Source organism: Polyodon spathula, chromosome 14, assembly GCF_017654505.1.
Source record: "Polyodon spathula isolate WHYD16114869_AA chromosome 14, ASM1765450v1, whole genome shotgun sequence".
NCBI classification, from domain to species: Eukaryota; Metazoa; Chordata; class Actinopteri; order Acipenseriformes; family Polyodontidae; genus Polyodon; species Polyodon spathula.
In genome coordinates, this window is record NC_054547.1 from 20,691,589 (window position 1) to 20,709,739 (window position 18,151).

Consider the following 18,151-nt stretch of genomic DNA (forward strand, 5'->3'; position numbering starts at 1 on the left):
GTGTCCACAGCTAATTTGTCATAAACTTGAGTTTGTGTGCCGACAGAAAGATCACGCCTTTGATACTACAATGAGTTATTCTGTGTTCCACGTATGTAATATTAACTAAAGTTATTTTTATGATCCCAAACTACTTCGGGGACAAGAACTAACCTTAAAAATAAATTAATTAATTAATAAATAAATGTGAACGTGCTGTCATATATAGAGACGCACAGCCGATGTTAGGAAATTTTATTTTTGTCCTGTAAATTGCATGAATTACCATGACTCTTGCAAAGTAAATCACAATCTCACTGGTCTAAAATTAATTGGGTACCTGGTCGCTATTTAACAACATAAAGCTTCCTAAATGCATTTTATAATAAATCTGAAGTTCAACAAAATGTTGGGCACGTTATTTTTCACAAGTTCATATTTTCCTATATATGTACAAGGCTAAATTACAACCCGGCAGCCCACTACATTGTCACCGAGTTGGGTAAGGTTTAAAAATGATTATAGTTTCTGGATCTTTCAGCTAACCAGAGCACACCTTCTGAATTCCACGACACATCAGGGGAAGCGTGAGTCTGTGTACGGTTTATATTTAGGATTGCTACTTTTCCAAATTCGACTGAAATACATTTACATACAGTGTCGGCCTTTGGGCAAGGCGTCTCGCGAATATTATCTCGGCCCCTAGCAAGTAGAGTCGGGCCATTGTAAAAGGAAAATAAAGAAATACCGGTGTCAAGAAATTCAATTCAAGCGGCAACAGAGCTCTGCTGGCGTATCTAGTCAAACCGCCAGATAAAAATGTGCTTCGGGAAGCAAATTAATCCGATTCTGACTCTCTATAATAATCATCTCCAAAATATTTGTTTCTGCTTAAATGTAACGTTTCCACATTTTCACTTTCTGACTGACGAAGTGGACGCCCTCACGTGAGTGTACTCGATAACAGGAAAGATAACGCTTTATATTGCGTGGCATACATTAATATTAAATAGATAGGCAATTGCATATTAAATTAATGTTAAATTTAATGTTTAATAGATATGCAATTGCTTTTTAAATGTACGTTAAATTATTCCTAATTTCCTTTAACATTTAAGTCAGATTAACTGTAGTTTCAATAAGGACATGTAAACAATGGGAAATTATTACATATTTTCAAGGGTGACAAAAACAAATTAGAACATAAGAACATAAGAACATAAGAAAGTTTACAAACGAGAGGAGGCCATTCGGCCCATCTTGCTCGTTTGGTTGTTAGTAGCTTATTGATCCCAAAATCTCATCAAGCAGCTTCTTGAAGGATCCCAGGGTGTCAGCTTCAACAACATTACTGGGGAGTTGATTCCAGACCCTCACAATTCTCTGTGTAAAAAAGTGTCTCCTATTTTCTGTTCTGAATGCCCCTTTTTCTAAACTCCATTTGTGACCCCTGGTCCTTGTTTCTTTTTTCAGGCTGAAAAAGTCCCTTGCGTCGACACTGTCAATACCTTTTAGAATTTTGAATGCTTGAATTAGGTCGCCACGTAGTCTTCTTTGTTCAAGACTGAACAGATTCAATTCTTTTAGGCTGTCTGCATATGACATGCCTTTTAAGCCCGGAATAATTCTGGTCGCTCTTCTTTGCACTCTTTCTAGAGCAGCAATATCTTTTTTATAGCGAGGTGACCAGAACTGCACACAATATTCAAGATGAGGTCTTACAAGTGCATTGTACAGTTTTAACATTACTTCCCTTGATTTAAATTCAACACTTTTCACAATGTATCCGAGTATCTTGTTAGCCTTTTTTATAGCTTCCCCACATTGCCTAGATGAAGACATTTCTGAGTCAACAAAAACTCCTAGGTCTTTTTCATAGATTCCTTCTCCAATTTCAATATCTCCCATATGATATTTATAATGTACATTTTTATTTCCTGCGTGCAGTACCTTACACTTTTCTCTATTAAATGTCATTTGCCATGTATCTGCCCAGTTCTGAATCTTGTCTAGATCATTTTGAATGACCTTTGCTGCTGCAACAGTGTTTGCCACTCCTCCTACTTTTGTGTCGTCTGCAAATTTAACAAGTTTGCTTACTATACCAGAATCTAAATCATTAATGTAGATTAGGAATAGCAGAGGACCTAATACTGATCCCTGTGGTACACCGCTGGTTACCACACTCCATTCTGAGGTTTTTCCTCTAATCAGTACTTTCTGTTTTCTACAAGTTAACCACTCCCTAATCCATGTACATGTGTTTCCCTGAATCCCAACTGCGTTCAGTTTGAGAATTAATCTTTTGTGCGGGACTTTGTCAAAAGCTTTCTGGAAATCTAAATAAACCATGTCATATGCTTTGCAATTATCCATTATCGATGTTGCATCCTCAAAAAAATCAAGCAAATTATATGTTTGGAAGTACATATAATTCAAGCAAATTATATGTTTGGAAGTACACTCGTAAATACAGCGTGGTATAAAATATAGCTGCTTCTTGGCTAGAATATTCAGAAAAAAAAGTCATGATGTTTTGTTGTAATTTACACACCGAAAGTGAAACAGCATTCAAATTGTTAGTTTACCTACCCTAAACCTTGTTCCCTGAAAGAGAAGATGGCCACCAAAACATCATTATGGGATATACGCCTGCCTATTGGTAGGTGTCACTGATCTCTTTCTATCAAAGCTGCCGATAGGCCCCCCTCCCCTCAGTGATCCCCTCGGTCCTGCCTACCAAGGGTACATAACAGTCACGCAGGGGAGCCTCACCCTGTTTTCACAACGAACCCGTGATGTCGACCGACGCGACCTTGCGGTTGGTGGCCATCTTCTCTTTCAGGGAACCAGGTTTACGGTAGGTAAACTAATGTTCCCTTTCAATTCGAAGATGGGCATCAAATCATTGTTATGGGAAAATGAGTACCAGAGCCGTCACAAGGGAGAAAAGAACGGCAGCATACGAGGGATGCTTTAGCCCTGCCTGACCGAGGTTAGCGGTGCGAGCGTGTAACCTCAAGGACTCTAGTGCCCATAGAGGGCAATGAGGGATCTCTCACATTCAAGCGATAGAACTTGGAAAAAGTATGCGGGGTAGCCCAGCTAGCCGCATCACAGATCTCAGCCATGGAGGCACCTCTGAAGAGGGCCCATGATGTAGCCACACCTCTTGTGGAATGTGTGGCTACCTGCCCAGGCGAGGGTGAGCCAGCACCATCATACACAGTCGAGACTGTGTCCGCAATCCAATGCGATAGTCGCTGCTTCGAAAGTGGCTGTCCCAGGGTCTGTGTCCCGTGGCAGACAAAGAGCTGGTCAGAATGACGCAGCGTTCTTGTCCTATCCACATAACATCAATGCCCGAACCAGGCAGAGAAAGTTCCTATCCTCCTACAAAGCAAACGGTAGAGGATGAAAGGACTCCAGTTCCACAGACTGATTCATGTGAAACCAACTTGGGGAGAAAGGCAGGGTTTGCACATAGTGACACTCTGCTACCATTTTCCCAAATATGCATGCAGGAGCTATGCACAGACAGCGCCTGCAGCTCACTAACTTGCTTTGTGGAGGTGTTAGCCAAGAGGAAGGCTGTCTTCATGGACAGATGTTTCAACTCAATTGAGTATATAGGCTCAAACGGGGTCTGCGTGAGAGCCACCAGTACAATCTCAAGGCTCCATTCGGGGAGAGTAGCCCTCCTAGGAGGACGCAACCGCCAAGCGCCTTGGAGAAACCGGTGACACTGAGTCAACGGGGGCATGGCAAGTAGAAAATGCCGCTAGGTATACCTTCAGTGTGGAAGGTGATCTACCAACCTCAAGCAGATCTTGCAGAAACTGCAAGATGGCAGGCATAGGACAAGAGATTGGATCATGACCGTTAGTACGGTACCAATCTTGGAAATATTTCCACTGGCGTACAGCGACCTAGTGGAAAGCGCCCTAGCATTCTGCAGTGTACCCAGAACTGCATCTGACAGCTCTAAGGCTGACCAGAGGTCCCTTTCAGGTGCCAGACCCATAACTGGAGCCTTCCCGGCTCTGGGTGCCAAAGCGTGCCTCTTGTCTGACTGAGGAGATCCTGGCAGGATCTCCCAGGGAGGATCGTTCAATAGCTGGCACAGGGTTGAGAACTAGATTCTCCTGGGCCACCTGGGGGCCAACAGGAGAACTGACTCCTTCTCTGACCGGACCTTTTCGAAAAAGGCTGGGGGTATGGTAGAGATGAGAACATGTAAAGGAGCGCACTGGGCTATACGCGGGCTAGGGCAGAGTGGACCGCTGCAGCGGTGGAGAAAGTACCATAGGGGGCAGTGTGTCATCTCCGCCGAAGCGAAGAGATCAACCTGCGCCTTCCCGAACCGTTTCCAAATGCACTCCACCACCTGAGGTTGGTGCTGCCACTCCAACGGACATGGACCCTTCCTCAAGAGAATGTCCTCCGCCGTTGAGCCCAAGTCAAAAGCCTGAAGGCAAGATGATGTAACCCCAGGGACCAAATGCGACCCTGGTGGTTGACATACGCCACCATTAATATGTTGTCCATGCGGATCAACGCACGCTTGTTACGCACCACGGGTAGGAAGCACTGGAGGGCAAGGAACCCGCCTGACTGACCAGGACCCACTGACTCCTTTGCCTTCCTGCCTTTGCCCACCTGAGTTGGAGGCGTCCGTCATCACTACCCTGCGGTTGGAAACTACTCCCATTCAGACTCCTTGGTGCAGGTGAGAGGTAGCCCTCCACCAGCGCAGGGCCGCCGAGCAAGCAAGACACACTGTCAGCCGACGGTGTCCATCGCATTTGAAAGCAGATGGAACACATCGAGCCACACTGATATTGCTGCGGCACAAGACAAGGGGCACCCTCTATCCATGTTGAAACAGGGAGAGGTGGTGCTGGATAGTTGCTACTCTGTCGTCCGACAGGTTAGCTTGCTATTAATTGGCTCTAGCATTGTTGAGGGTGAAATCTAGACTCAAACAGGTCCTTCATCAGAAATAGCTGTGTGGGCCACTGCTCCTTCCTGCTACTGGGCAGATCAACCAGTCGTATAGGCAATTCATTACCCTGATCACTTGCCGCCGCAAGGGAGCGAGGGAGGCATCCATACATTTTGAAATGTGTGGGGGTAAGGAGAGGCCGAATCGCCGCACAGAAAACTCAGGATGCTCTCCTGTAAGATTGGCGAACCACCGTATGGCTCAGCCGTGTATTGAAGCACCGAGGACACTGAGTGAGATAGAATACACTACTGGTGCACCGAAGCAATCGAAGACACCAAGTGTTATTGACATGCTGTGGCGCCAGCATGGATGCATGAAGTCAACACAACCCGGGGTAGTGCATAGGTCATCAGGAGAGCAGTACAGGGGAGCGCATTGTGCTGCACCATGGTGCAGAGCGGCGATAACCTGGTCCTGAACCGCGTGCCGCCACATCACGTGGCAGTGCACAGCGTGTGACAGAGTGGAGCACTGGCTCAATGAGCTGCAGCGTGTTAGGCAGGAATAAAAGTGTACTGCTTTTTTAATTTAATTTTTTACTGCAAAGGGAGTAATAGAATAAAAATACAGAGTGATACACACAGCCATTCAGCTATGGGAGAAACACATTCACCATGCCAGGCGGGTGACCAAGCGTGCCAAGTAGGCAGGCTAAAATAAGCTTGCTAATTTTCAACTCAACAGCGGGACACTGCAGAGCTGGGTCCCGGTAAGGAATCATGCCACTACTTTTTCTTTTTAAACTGCAAGGCAGTAAAGAAAAACACATATACACACACACACACATACACAACAGTAACTGTGAGGGTAAAATAACAGACACTACAGCAGCGCATGCAACTGTTTTTTTTTTTTTTTTTTTTTTTTTTTTTATAAACAGCACGCCGAGTAGGCGGGCTGAAAACAGCTGGTGGATTCAACACAACAGCAGGACACAGCAGAGCTAGGTTCTTGGGAAGGAATCGCACTTATTATTTACTTATTTCTAACTGCAAGGCAGTAAAAAACGAGTACACACACATACACCACAGCAAGCTGTGGGTAAAAAATAAGTCACCGCGGCAAAGCCGGTAACTTGTTTTTTTTTTCCAGCCCACCGAGTATGCGGGCTGAAACAAGCCGGTGTATGCGACACAATAGCAGGGCGCAGCAGAGCTGGGTCCCGGTGGAAATCATACTACATTTTCTTTTTAAACTGCATGGCAGTAAAGAAAACACATATACACACACCCAGCAGCAAGGTAAAATAGCAGTCACCACGACAGTGCATGGAACTGTTTTTTTTTTTTTTTTTTAAACCGTGCAAAGTAGGCGGCTGAGGCAGTCCAGCAGAGTCAACTACAGCAGAGCACGGCAGAGCCGGGGTCCGGTGGAGAATCATGCATCTCTTTCTTTTAAACAGGCAATAGCAGAGGAAAACACAAAACAGCAAGTGCTGTAAGGTTTAAGCAGTCTGCAATCGCAAAGCGATGCAAGTTGTTACACAGAAAAAGAGTAAACACAGCATAGTGGCTGGACAGGGGTGTCTAGCTTGGACTACGCGCAGTCACACGACCGGGGCAGTGCGTAGCCTACAGCGGAGTGGAGCACCGACTACAGGCAGAGGCAACGAGGCACTGTGTGGATCATCCGTTCCCACACTAGCACCAGGTACCATGCGTACCGAGTGCACGAAGCACGGGGCAACAGATACTGTGCAGCACCGGCGCACTTGGCTCTATCGGTACTGTGAGTCAAGAAGCACTGTGTGCACCGTGGTACTGAAGTGGCACGGACTGAGTCACACACCGCGATATTAAAAAGCAGCTGTGCATGGTGCCTACCCTGACCGCGTGGTCATACACCTGAGCAGCGCGTAGCGTACAACAGGGTCGCTGTCAGTCATCTCAGTGGCCTCTTAGTACAGTGGTCCCCAACCTTTTTGTGTGTGCGAACACCTCCTGCTGAAGAAGGACATCCTCACAGTAGCATATCACCGTTTTCTTTTGAAATCGAAGGTCAGCTGGGGACAAGACCTTGAAGGGTAATGGTTGTCATTCTTTTTAGGGTTCAGGGTTATGGTAATAACCTAACGTTCCCTTTCAAGTGGAATGACAACCATTACCGAAATGGGAAGCTGTACCAAAGCTGTCGTGGCTCCAGATTACCGACAGTACAGCTTCACTGTGATAGCATCAGAGCCCTCATGACGCATAAGGACATGCTACTTGCAACACCCTAGAGCCCAGAGAGGGCCTCGCTCTGTTTGCAATATCAAGGCGGTAAAAACATGCAAATGTCTGACTACCTGTCCATGTAGCAGCATTACAAAGCTCCCGGCATGGGAGAGTCCGTCTGTTCATACGCCAATCATATGGCATCTGCCACCCAGTGCGCTAGATGTTGCTTCAATAGGGCTTGACCTGTCGAGCAGGACCCATAGCAGACAAAAAGCTGGTTGGACTGTCTCCAGGACGCTGTCCTATTCAGGTAACAGCCCAGAGCCCGGACCGAGCAAAGCGTATGCTGTCTACATTCCTCCTCTGACTCGTGCGGGGGAGGTCTGAAAGCTTCCAAAACCAGTGTTTGGTTAATATGGAATGATGAGACCACCTTTGTCAAAAAGGCTGGCTTTGTTCTTAATATTACCCGCTAGTCATTACCAGTGAAAGCCATACATGTGTCATCGATGGACAGCGCATGAAACTCACTTACTCTTCTGGGAGACGTAATGGCTAATAAACATGCCAAACGGAAACAGGGTGCAGCTTTGCTGAGGCCATGGGCTCAAATGGGGGACCCGTAAGGACCCATAATAAACCCTCTGCTTGGCTCAGGAGGTCCTTGAGGAGCAGGAGCTGACATGGTTGGCCCAACAACGTGTTGGAGAGGAGAGCAAACCAGGGGTGCCTCGTCCATCTGGGTACAACCAGAAAAACCTGTGCTCTCTCCACCCTGATCCTCTCTAGTGTCAGGAGTAATAGCGGTAGCCGAGAGAACGCATACAAGAGCCTCTGTGGCCAGGGGTGAGTTAGTGCGTCTACTTCCAGGGGGCCCCCTGTGTCTTTCCATAGAGGGCAATGAGTGGACTTGGCTGTGGCGAAGAGGTCGACTTGTGCCGTACGAAACCTCTCCCAAATCTGTCTCACAACCTGACAGTGCAGTCTCCACTCCAAGCTGTCTGGAGGTCCTCTGGACTCTGTTGATCCTGTTGTCCACACCGGGGAGGTGAACCACCCTGATGGAATGCAAGTTTCTGTGAGTCCAAGACAGGAGTCTGTGTGCTGCATGGTGAAGGCCCGACGAGCGCAGGCCACCTTAGTGGTTTATATAGGCTACCACTGTCGTGTTGTCTCTCTGGACCAGCACGTGTTTGTGCGCTAACTGCTGGCGAAAATGAGATAATGCGAGAATCTGCTGGGGAGAAGGCTGCCCTCCTGCGCTTTGTTCTTTTGGAGAACTTCTGGCAGGGAGAGCAGTCCAAATCACCCGCCAGCGCCCTGGCCGCGTGGTCTGGCTCTAGACACCTCGCACGAGAAGTGTGCCCATCCTATTTGGGGAGTTTGGCTGCACACTTGTCACACTGGTGGAACCCAACGGAGGACCCTGCAGAGCACACTGACATGGCGCAGGGCGTCAGTGCCAAGCAATACGTGTTGGTGCCGAGCTGTCTGTCAGTGTCGGTGCAGAAATGAGCGTGGATGGTGCAGGGCTGTTAATCGGTGCCAAGTTAATCACTGTCGGCGCCAAGGTAGCGCAGTCGGTGCCGAGCTGTTGCAGTCGGTGCCGAGCTGTTGCAGTCGGTGCCGAGTCAATCAGTGTCGGGGTCGGTGCCGAGGAAGAGTGCAGTCGATGCCGGGCTGTTATAGCCGAGTCAATCAGCGTCGAGGAGGAGCGTGGTGCTGCTAGGAAAGCCCGAGGCTGAAAAGGGTGAGTAGGCCCGTGCTGGATGGTAGCTGCAGCCGAGTTAATCGGTGTAGAGGACGGTGCCATGAGCCCACGGGTTCACCCTACAGCACTACCAAAGCTCACACGACAGCAAATGTTATTTTTTAACTACAGAAGGTAATAATTGAGAATAAAGGCCTAGCACCAATCTCTATAGAGGTGTTGAAATCAACTGTAATCAGTAGAATCTACCGAAGCAAGATGAAGGCAACTATCAATCTCAAAAGCACTCGTATTTAAGTAGCTTACCGTTATGAATCAAATTTTTAGGTCGAAACCGTACAAATTAACCAATTTCCAGCACAAAGAAAAGCACAAGGCAATCAGTGTATTGTCTCAGTGAGGTGAGTGAGAAAGTGGTGATATGCTACTGTGAGGAAGCCCCTCTTCAGCAGGAGGTGGGAGGGACTTCCTCCTCATATCAAGGCCCTGATAGGACAGCTTTTTTATATATGCTCAGTGATTGACGGTCAGAGAGGCTCGTCCCATTCGGTAATGGTTGTCATTTCACTTGAAAGGGAATCCACTTTCACAATTTAAGAGTATGTGGTGGCGAACGTGTAAATAGATGTCAGTCAGATTTCGATGTGTGAAGACTAACTAAGAGCTGTCACATGAAAGCTCAGTTAGGCTGTTACTCCTTTGATGTCAAGTTCATGTGCATTTCACTGTCAATGTTCACAAATGGGTTTCTAATCCACTTGTTTTTTGACCCTATCTAAGTGGCACAGAAGATTAGCTAGTTTCAAACTGATACTCCAACAGTGGCGGCTCATGACTTTTTTGACAGGAGAGGCACAAATCACAAAATAGTTATTACCACCCCCACTCAACGGCTAACGTACTAAAAGTAAATGTACTTTGTTCAGCTGATTTCACGCAGGGTTCGACATTAACCATGGCCCGGGGCTGGTAGAGATCGCAGTTTGTCCTATAGTTATGAAGCACCAGAGACCGACTAATAATAATAATAATAATAATAATAATAATAATAATAATAATAATAATAATAAAATTCTTAGTACAACATGTATACCCGCTATAGGTCAAGCTGATATTTACTCCAAAATTGCATTTAACATCACTGATCGTTTATTTATTTATTTATTTATTTATTTATTTATTTATTTATTTATTTAAACGCTATTGAATATTGTTAAATATTCATTATATACCAGTTCATTATGAAGCGCAAACTATATACAGTCAGTTTTTTTTTTTTTTTTTTTTTCATTATGCACAATTCATTTACAGGCTGTTTTCCAGGAATATAAGCCTGTCATCTTGCTCTGGATTCAAGGCAACACACTTTTTTTTTTGTTTTGTTTCGAACACAGAGGGGCGTACTTACAAAGCATTTCAAAACTGATTCGCCTGGACCAGCAAATCAGATGTTGGTTAACAGGAGCAGTAAAAGAAGAGCGCACCCACTACTTTGTCTGGCAGAAATACTGTAACTAGCAAGGTTTGGTGTATTTTTGTTGATAATCTTAAATAATGTTATTAACTATGCCTGTTACAAAAATGTAATTATTCAATAGATTAACCAGTATTTATATCGATGTATATAATGAGAAATGGAATCGATCAAAAAATCGATTTTCGATTTAATCATAGCGGCTCTAGTACACAAAAATGAATTTAAATTATAGTCCCATAAATAAAGCATCAGAATATCGTTATAAAACGATAAAGAATATTTTAAAACACTATCATATTGTGCATATTTTATATTAAACAATATATTCTTAAAGACTAGAACATATTCAGTAGTAGTCTGAAGTGGCAAACACAGTCACACCTCACACTACCCGTCGAATTGAGCTTGTGTGATTTTTTTTTTCCTCAGGCACTCGTATGGCGCCTTTCAAATGAAGCTGGATCGGGGCCTAATTCTTAAGATACAAACAGGGCTGTGATTTCTTCAGTTTTTTTTTCAAGCCGCGGTCACGTCTAATTAAAAAATGAGGCCCTCTGTCACAAGCAACAGCTCCCAAAAGCTAAGCACACACCCCAAGCTGACACTTAGCGGACATCTGTGAGTATAAATATTTGTCACATCAAAATGTATGTAAATTATAAACTAAAACATTGGCGTAGCATGGTGCACGTTCCTGAATATTGGTGCAGCACGGGCACATTTAACTCGCAGCCTTGCAGAATTCAACATTTCGTTTACATCATATCCAGTCTCACAGTAAGATGTCCCGATCGACACCCAGATACGCGATAAGATTTTTGATTTGGGATCCGATGTGTTCAGGTCAAAAATGCCATTCACAATTTTTCCACTGGTATCACTCAGCAAGACTGGTGCTGACTTGGGAGAGGCTCTGGGAAGGAATGTTATTATTTTGTATTGTGAACATTGTTTTAATAGTGTTTATTATTAGGATTAGGAATGGATATTTCAAATAGTTTCCTATTTGAATACACAGGGTGCAACATTTTGGGGTATTCGATTACCCGAACTCTGGTCCTTTACACCCCCAAGAGTAAAAGGCATATGCGCGTGTACAAGCAGACAGCATAACAGTGTAAGCCGGTAAAGTTTAGCCAAGTTCACAAAGTGTACAAACTATGTCCAAGATGAGATGTGTTCGTTCAATACCCTATTTCTTTAGGCACAAGTTTTTGTTTTTTTTTGTTTACTTAATTAAAATACAGAATTCAATGAGCAGCAACGTAACATCGGGTAACTCTTCCAGTTAAAGCAACAGCAGCATAATATTGCTCAAACCAACAAATAATATTTTTTTGCTGTAGTGTATTCAGAATAAAATAACACATATCATATAGCAACAAAATATTATAAATCTGTTTAATTCTATCAAATAATATTTATAAAATAATCTTAATAGTGTAACATGGCCAAAACAATGGAAAATACATTCCAACGTTACAATAGTTTAACATTACTAATTACAACTAGCCATCAAGTACTGACATCTGATGAATCTAATCAAGTTACTTTGTGTATTCAATAACCTGTAAATAATTCAAAACAAGGATACCAGGCTGTACTTTTAATGGTCAGTGCAAATGTTGGCATTACCCCATCCATTCACAGAAAGTCAGCAGCAGGTGTTTACATTTAACTGCAGTCCAGAGTTGCGTGAGGCTTTTTTTGTGTACTCGAATATGTAATATGCTATTCGAATATTTTATTTTTTATTTTCATGTAATCGTGTATTCGACTAAACTGACTCATCCCTACTTAGGATTATTAGAATGCAGTTTTAGCGTTGCTGTGACCAAATGGTAAAAGGGGTTTGCGGGTTTGCTTGTGAAAAAAAGAATATAATTTGTACACATACATTTTGAAATCTTAATAGTATTTTCATTTTCTGACAAGCACACAAATGTGCGCATGTTAAAATGGCTGAAGTAACGTGTATTGAAAGGCTTCGTTTAGCCACTTTCTTTTGAGACGTGGGCTCTCTTTGTTTACCATACACAGTTAGAAACATACTGAAAATAAAAACCACCATAAAAAAAATATTGGGCCAGATAAAATTGCATCCGGGCCAGTAAAAACAGTAGCTCAGTAGCCCAAGGGGCCAGTAGTTAAAAATCTAAAAGTATAGATCTGCAGGGTATTGTATGAAGTGTGATTAAGGAGGGTATTGTATGAAGTGTAATGCAGGATATTGTATGAAGTGTAATGCAGGGTATCGTATGAACTGTAATCCAGGATATTGTATGAAGTGTAATGCAGGGTATTGTATGAAGTGTAATGCAGGGTATTGTATTAAGTGTAATGCAGGAAGGTATTGTATGAAGTGTAATACAGAGTATTGTATGAAATGTAAGGCATGGACATTTAATAAATAAAGACTTAAATGGAAAAGTTGCACTTGATTAGCAGATTCTCTGATGCTGGATACACTTGTTTTTGTGTTGTTTACATGGTGAGAGGCAAACACAAACACAGCAATGAAGATGAAATGGTGCAGCTGCATTCTGGTTTGAATCAGTTCTGCTGTTGCTGTTGGCATAGTAGAGGTTTTACAGTTCTAGGTGGAGCTTCCTATACTATTTGAACGGTCTGCACAGAGGTCTGCAGTCTTGACAGAGTTAAATCAACAGGTAGCATTTCTTTAATCGCAAATGTGTGTGCTACGCCTGGCAGGTGTTTCCAATTTGTCGCCCAACCAACAGACTTGCTACGGGGGCCCAAATCAGAGAAACAGTCCTGGACTGACATTCTTGTTGCCAATCTCTCCCATTGCATCTGCACTAAGTGACCTCTGCTGGATTTAAAAGGAATTACATGCTTGTGCAACAGATTAACCCCTGGGCACTATTCACAAAGCTTTAATTGTGTGTTTGTTTGATGAGATGAGAACACAGTGCTTAGTGGACAATAGTAACTCACATTCTTCTCATGTTTGCTTTCAGAATGGAAGCCAGCCATCAGTCTAGCAGCCATTGACTGCGCAGACAGCAAGAACCGGATATCCTGCACCCACTTTGAAGTCAACAGATATCCCACTTTGAAGGTACAGTTTTGGCAACTCTGTCAATCTGGGTTTTAATGCTGTTAACTACTGTTAAACAGACCTGTGGAAAGGCAAACGTCATGGTCTATACTCCCCTTAACGTGTAATTATAGAGACAACTGGTTCCTAAAATGATTGTAGCCAACAAACTAGTACATTCCCTATATAGGTCTCCAATGTGGAATTTTCAAAGAAAAGAAATGTTAGGTTATTACCATAACCCTGGTTCCCTGAAAGAGAATGACAACCATTACTGAATGGAAAGAGCCTCTCTGACTGTCAATCACTGAGGATATATAAAAAAATCTGCCTTATTAGGGCCTTGCTCTGAGGGGGAAGTCCCTCCCACCTCCTGTTGAAGAGGGACGTGCTCACAGTAGCACATCGCCATTTTCTTTCGAAAACAGGGTTCAGCTGGGGACACGACCTCGAAGGGTAATGGTTGTCATTCTCTTTCAGGGCACCAGGGTTATGGTAATAACCTAACATTCCCTTTCAATTCGAATGACAACCATTACCGATGGGAAAGCTGTACCAAAGCTGTCGTGGCTCCAGATTATGACAGTACGTCCCTGCGGCGATAGCAACAGAGCCCACATGACGCCTAAGGGCATGCCGCCTGCAAAACTCTAGAGCCCAGAGAGGGTCTCGTTCGGTTTGTCACATCAAGGCGGTAAAAACACACAAATGTCTGACTACCTGTCCATGTACCAGCATTGCATAACTCATCTAAGGAGGCGCCATGAAGGAAAGCCCACAAAGTTGCCTGGCCCCTGGTAGAATGGGCCGTAATGTCCCTCGGTAACGGCGAGTCTGTCTGTTCATATGCCAAGCGTATCGCATCTGTCACCCAGTGCGCTAGATATTGCTTCGATAGGGCCTGACCTCTAGAGCGGGACTCATAGCAGACAAACAGCTGGTTGGACTGTCTACAGGACGCAGGTCTATCTAAATAACACCTCAGAGCCTGAACTGGGCATAGCGTGTGTTGTTTACGGTCCTCCTCTGACTCGTGTGGGGGAGTTCTGAAAGTTTCCAAAACCACTGATTGGTTAATATGGAATGAAGATACCACCTTTGGCAAAAAGGATGGATTTGTTTTTAATGTTACCTGCGAGTCACTTCCAGTGAAAGCCATACATATGTTATCGATGGACAGCACATGAAGCTCACTTACTTGTCTGGCAGATGTAATGGCTATTAAAAATGTCACTTTTAATGAAACAGAGCGCAGTTCTGCTGACGCCATGGGCTCGAATGGGGGACCCATAAGGGCCTGCAGTACCAGTTCTAGATCCCACTTGGGGACCATACTTTTCATGGGAGGACAAAGCCTCCGAGCCCCTTTAAGAAATTGCACTGCCAGGAAATGTGCCCCAGGGGACACCGAGTCAATTTTGTCATGGCACACTGATATTGCTGCCAGGTATATCTTCAAAGTAGATGCTAATTTTCCTGTGTCAAACAGGTGTTGTAAGAAGGTTAATATCGTCTCAATTGGGCATTTATATGAGTACTGGGCTCCGAGCTGTCTGCAGCTCCTCTGGACAGGAGGTCTGCTGCCTTGTTGTCCACACCGGGGAGGTGAACTGCTTGATGGAATGCAAGTTTCTGTGCACTGCGTGGTGAAGGCCCAGTGAGCGCAGGCCGCCTTGGTGATTTATGTAGGCTACCACAATGGTGTTGTCCGTCTGGACCAGCACATGTTTGTGCGCTAATTGCTGGCGAAAATGTAATAACACCAGGCTCACTGCTTGCAGCTCTTGCGCATTTATGTGTGCTTGTTGCCAATGTCCCTTCCACGGACCTCTTATTCCTCTACCATTCCAGACCACTCCCCAGCCCAGACTAGAGGTGTCTGTAGTGATCACTTCCCTTCTGTGAGGGGATCCGAGGGGAGATCCGAGGCACAGATTCCTGGGACGGAGCCACCACTCCAGTGTCTTCCGGCATTCTCTGGACACTCGCACCAGCTGGTACTGCTCTCGGACCGGGTGCACCTTGAGCGTATTCACCTAGGCTTGAAGCGGGCGCATTCTCAGCAGCCCTAGTGGAAGGATTCTTGAGGCGGCTGCCATCAGCCCCAACAACCTTTGATATACTTTGACCTGTAGAAGAGCGTCCTCTCCAAATAGTGAGAGTGTGGTCTCCAATGACCGAATCCTGTCTTCCGAAAGTGAGGCAAGCATGCTCACATAGTTCAGTTTGATCCCCACGAGCACTGCGGACTGAGACGGTACGAAGTTCCTCTTCTATTGATGTATGGAGAGCCACATCATCTATGACCTGTTTTGTGTGTGCCTCTGCGTGTCCTTTTGACAAATCAACCAAACGTCCATATAGTTTAGGATCCGAATACCCCGCAGCCCGAGTGGAGCCAGTACTTCATCCATGCACTTTGAAAATGTGCGGGGCGCCAGCGAGAGGCCAAATGACAGCACGCAGAATTCGTATGTGTTGCCTTGAAAGGCGAAGCGCAGATATTTTTTGTGCGCGGGATGGATTGGGATGTGAAAGTAGGCGTCTTCCAGGTCAATCAGTGTGAACCAGTCGCCCAGTTGGACGGACTGGAGTATACGCTGTGCTGTCAACATGTTGAACTTCCTCTGTTTGAGGAACAAGTTGAGGACCATGAGGTCCATAATTGGCCTGAAACCACCGTCCCTTTTGGGCACCAGGAAGTACCTGGAGTAAAAGCCGCTAAGAACAGCGCTTGGACTTACCAAACGTACAGCGTTCTTCCTTCGAAAATTGGCGATCTCCTGTTGAAGGAGTATCACCCTCGCTGGTTCGACGGTGGTGAGGAGCACACCCTTGAAGGGTGGCGGACCTATGCGGAATTGTAAAGTGTATCCGTGTCTCATTGTCGATAGCACCCAGGAGTCCTGGGTGCAGCCTTGCCATGGTTCATTGCCTTTGGTCAGTCTGGTTGTGAGGGGGGTTTGGTGGCAGCCGGAGCCCCTCTGGGGCGGTCTCCCTTGGGCTTGGGAGGGGGTGGATCTTTCTTAGGCCCTGGCCAGCTGGAGAACCGGTTACTCCTGGCCTGCGGTGGTCCCCTGCCTCTGCCTGCTTGTCTATTCTGGGGTGGAGGGCGACGTTCAGACCCTTTCACCCCGGCAGGCTGCCCATGCCACCTTGGGCGCTAAGTAAGCTGGAAGGCGCGAAAACTTGGAGGCGACCTCCTTGGCCATGTGGGACCTCTCAAGGCTTACGTTAAAGGTCGCCCCAAAAGTCTGCCTCAGTGTAATGGGGGCATCCAGTACCGCCACCTTCTTGGTCTCCAAGCGCCCCTGATGCCTGACCTAACTCCTCTATTAGGTCGGTCATCGCCTTAGCCACCGCCTGGAGCTCCCACATGTCTGCCTGTTTAGCCCTCACCTGCAGCCTCTCTGCCAACTGATTCTGGTAGAGCACCAGTATGGCCATGGCATTTGCTGCTCGGGCCGACAGCGGTGCTGATGTGTAATCTTTTTTGAGTATCGCATCTGTCATTCTGCAAGGCTTGGACGGACAGGTTGGGTCTTTATCCCCTTTGGTGAAGGTGGAACCTTGCACCAAAACCGTGATCGTGTCCCCAATAGTGGGAAATATGCCTAGGCCCGCTTCTTGGGCTCCTGCAGTAAGAAACAGAGACTCTGCTGTTCTGGAGGCTGAGGGTGCAGACGCTGGGTTGCTCCAGGAGGAGCACACCAGTTCCAGGAAGTCCTGGCATAGGGGGAGGCCGTGCTGTGGGTGCCCTTTATGCTGGCGGAAGTGGTTCCCCTTTCCTTCTTGTTCTGCCGGCCAGGGGAACGTCTGTGGCTGCAGCTGCATGCTGCATTAGGGCCCGGAACTCTTCCCTCTGCAACACGTGTGGCAAGGGCGTTACAGAGCCTCCCATCGTGGCTTGCCCGATGGAGGTGGCTGGGTCCGAGATGTCCGATCTGGACGCGGACAAAGATAGCTCGCCTGGGCTAGGGGGTCTAGGCGGAGGGGATGGGGAACGAGACTGTGGGGGCTGGAGCGGCCCGGTGGTAGGGGGCAGCCTGCCCTGAGATTTCAATAGGGTCTCCAGCATGGTCTGCTGAGCCCTTACAGTCTCTGCCAGTTCCACGAAGCGCCACTCGGCCGAGCTTGGGCGCCTTTGAGGCGACGGTGACGGTGCACGTCAGCGCCTGCGTGGAGAAGGGGAGCGGTGTCTGCGCCGCGACCATTTGTCCCTTGGGGAAGGGGAGTGATGCCTGCACGGCGACCGCCTGTCCCCTGGTGAGCGTCCCCTCGAGTGGTACCGCCTCGACTGTGACCATCTCGCCTCCCTTGAGAGTTGTCTGCACCTCTGTATCGGTGGTGTGGTAGGGGAGGGTGACCCAGATGAGTGTGAGAGCTCCCTGGTCACTGTAGCAGGGGGTGTCCTGGATGACCTCTGCGGAGGCTCTTGGACCATTGATCTCATTCTCCCCTGGTTCGAGGAGAGAGACTCTGCTGGGGAAAGGGCTTAGTTGTCCTCGTGAACTTCTGACATGGAGAGCAGTCCAGCTCACCTGCCAGTGTCTTGGCCGCGTGTTGTGGTCCTAGGCACTTGGCGCAGGATCAATTCGTTGTGCCTGGGCAGCTTAGCTGAGCGCCGGTCACACTCACCCAGTCGACTGCACTGACATGTTTGCAGTTTTTTTTTGTTTGTTTTTTCAAAACTGCTGTGCAGCCTGCAGATGCTTTTTTTTTTTTTTTTTTTTTTTTTTTTTTTATAAACGATCAG

General features: G+C 46.3%; 1 protein-coding gene across 2 annotated transcripts in view; it reads left to right on the forward strand.

Moving 5' to 3' along the window:
* LOC121326738 (sulfhydryl oxidase 1-like) overlaps positions 1-18,151 on the forward strand; it is a 156,271-nt gene that overhangs the window by 1,466 nt on the left and 136,654 nt on the right. For both annotated transcript variants that reach the window (XM_041270173.1, XM_041270174.1), the window contains exon 2: positions 13,316-13,416. In XM_041270173.1, the coding sequence (XP_041126107.1) occupies positions 13,316-13,416 (101 nt within the window). The remainder of the gene's footprint in view (positions 1-13,315; positions 13,417-18,151) is intronic.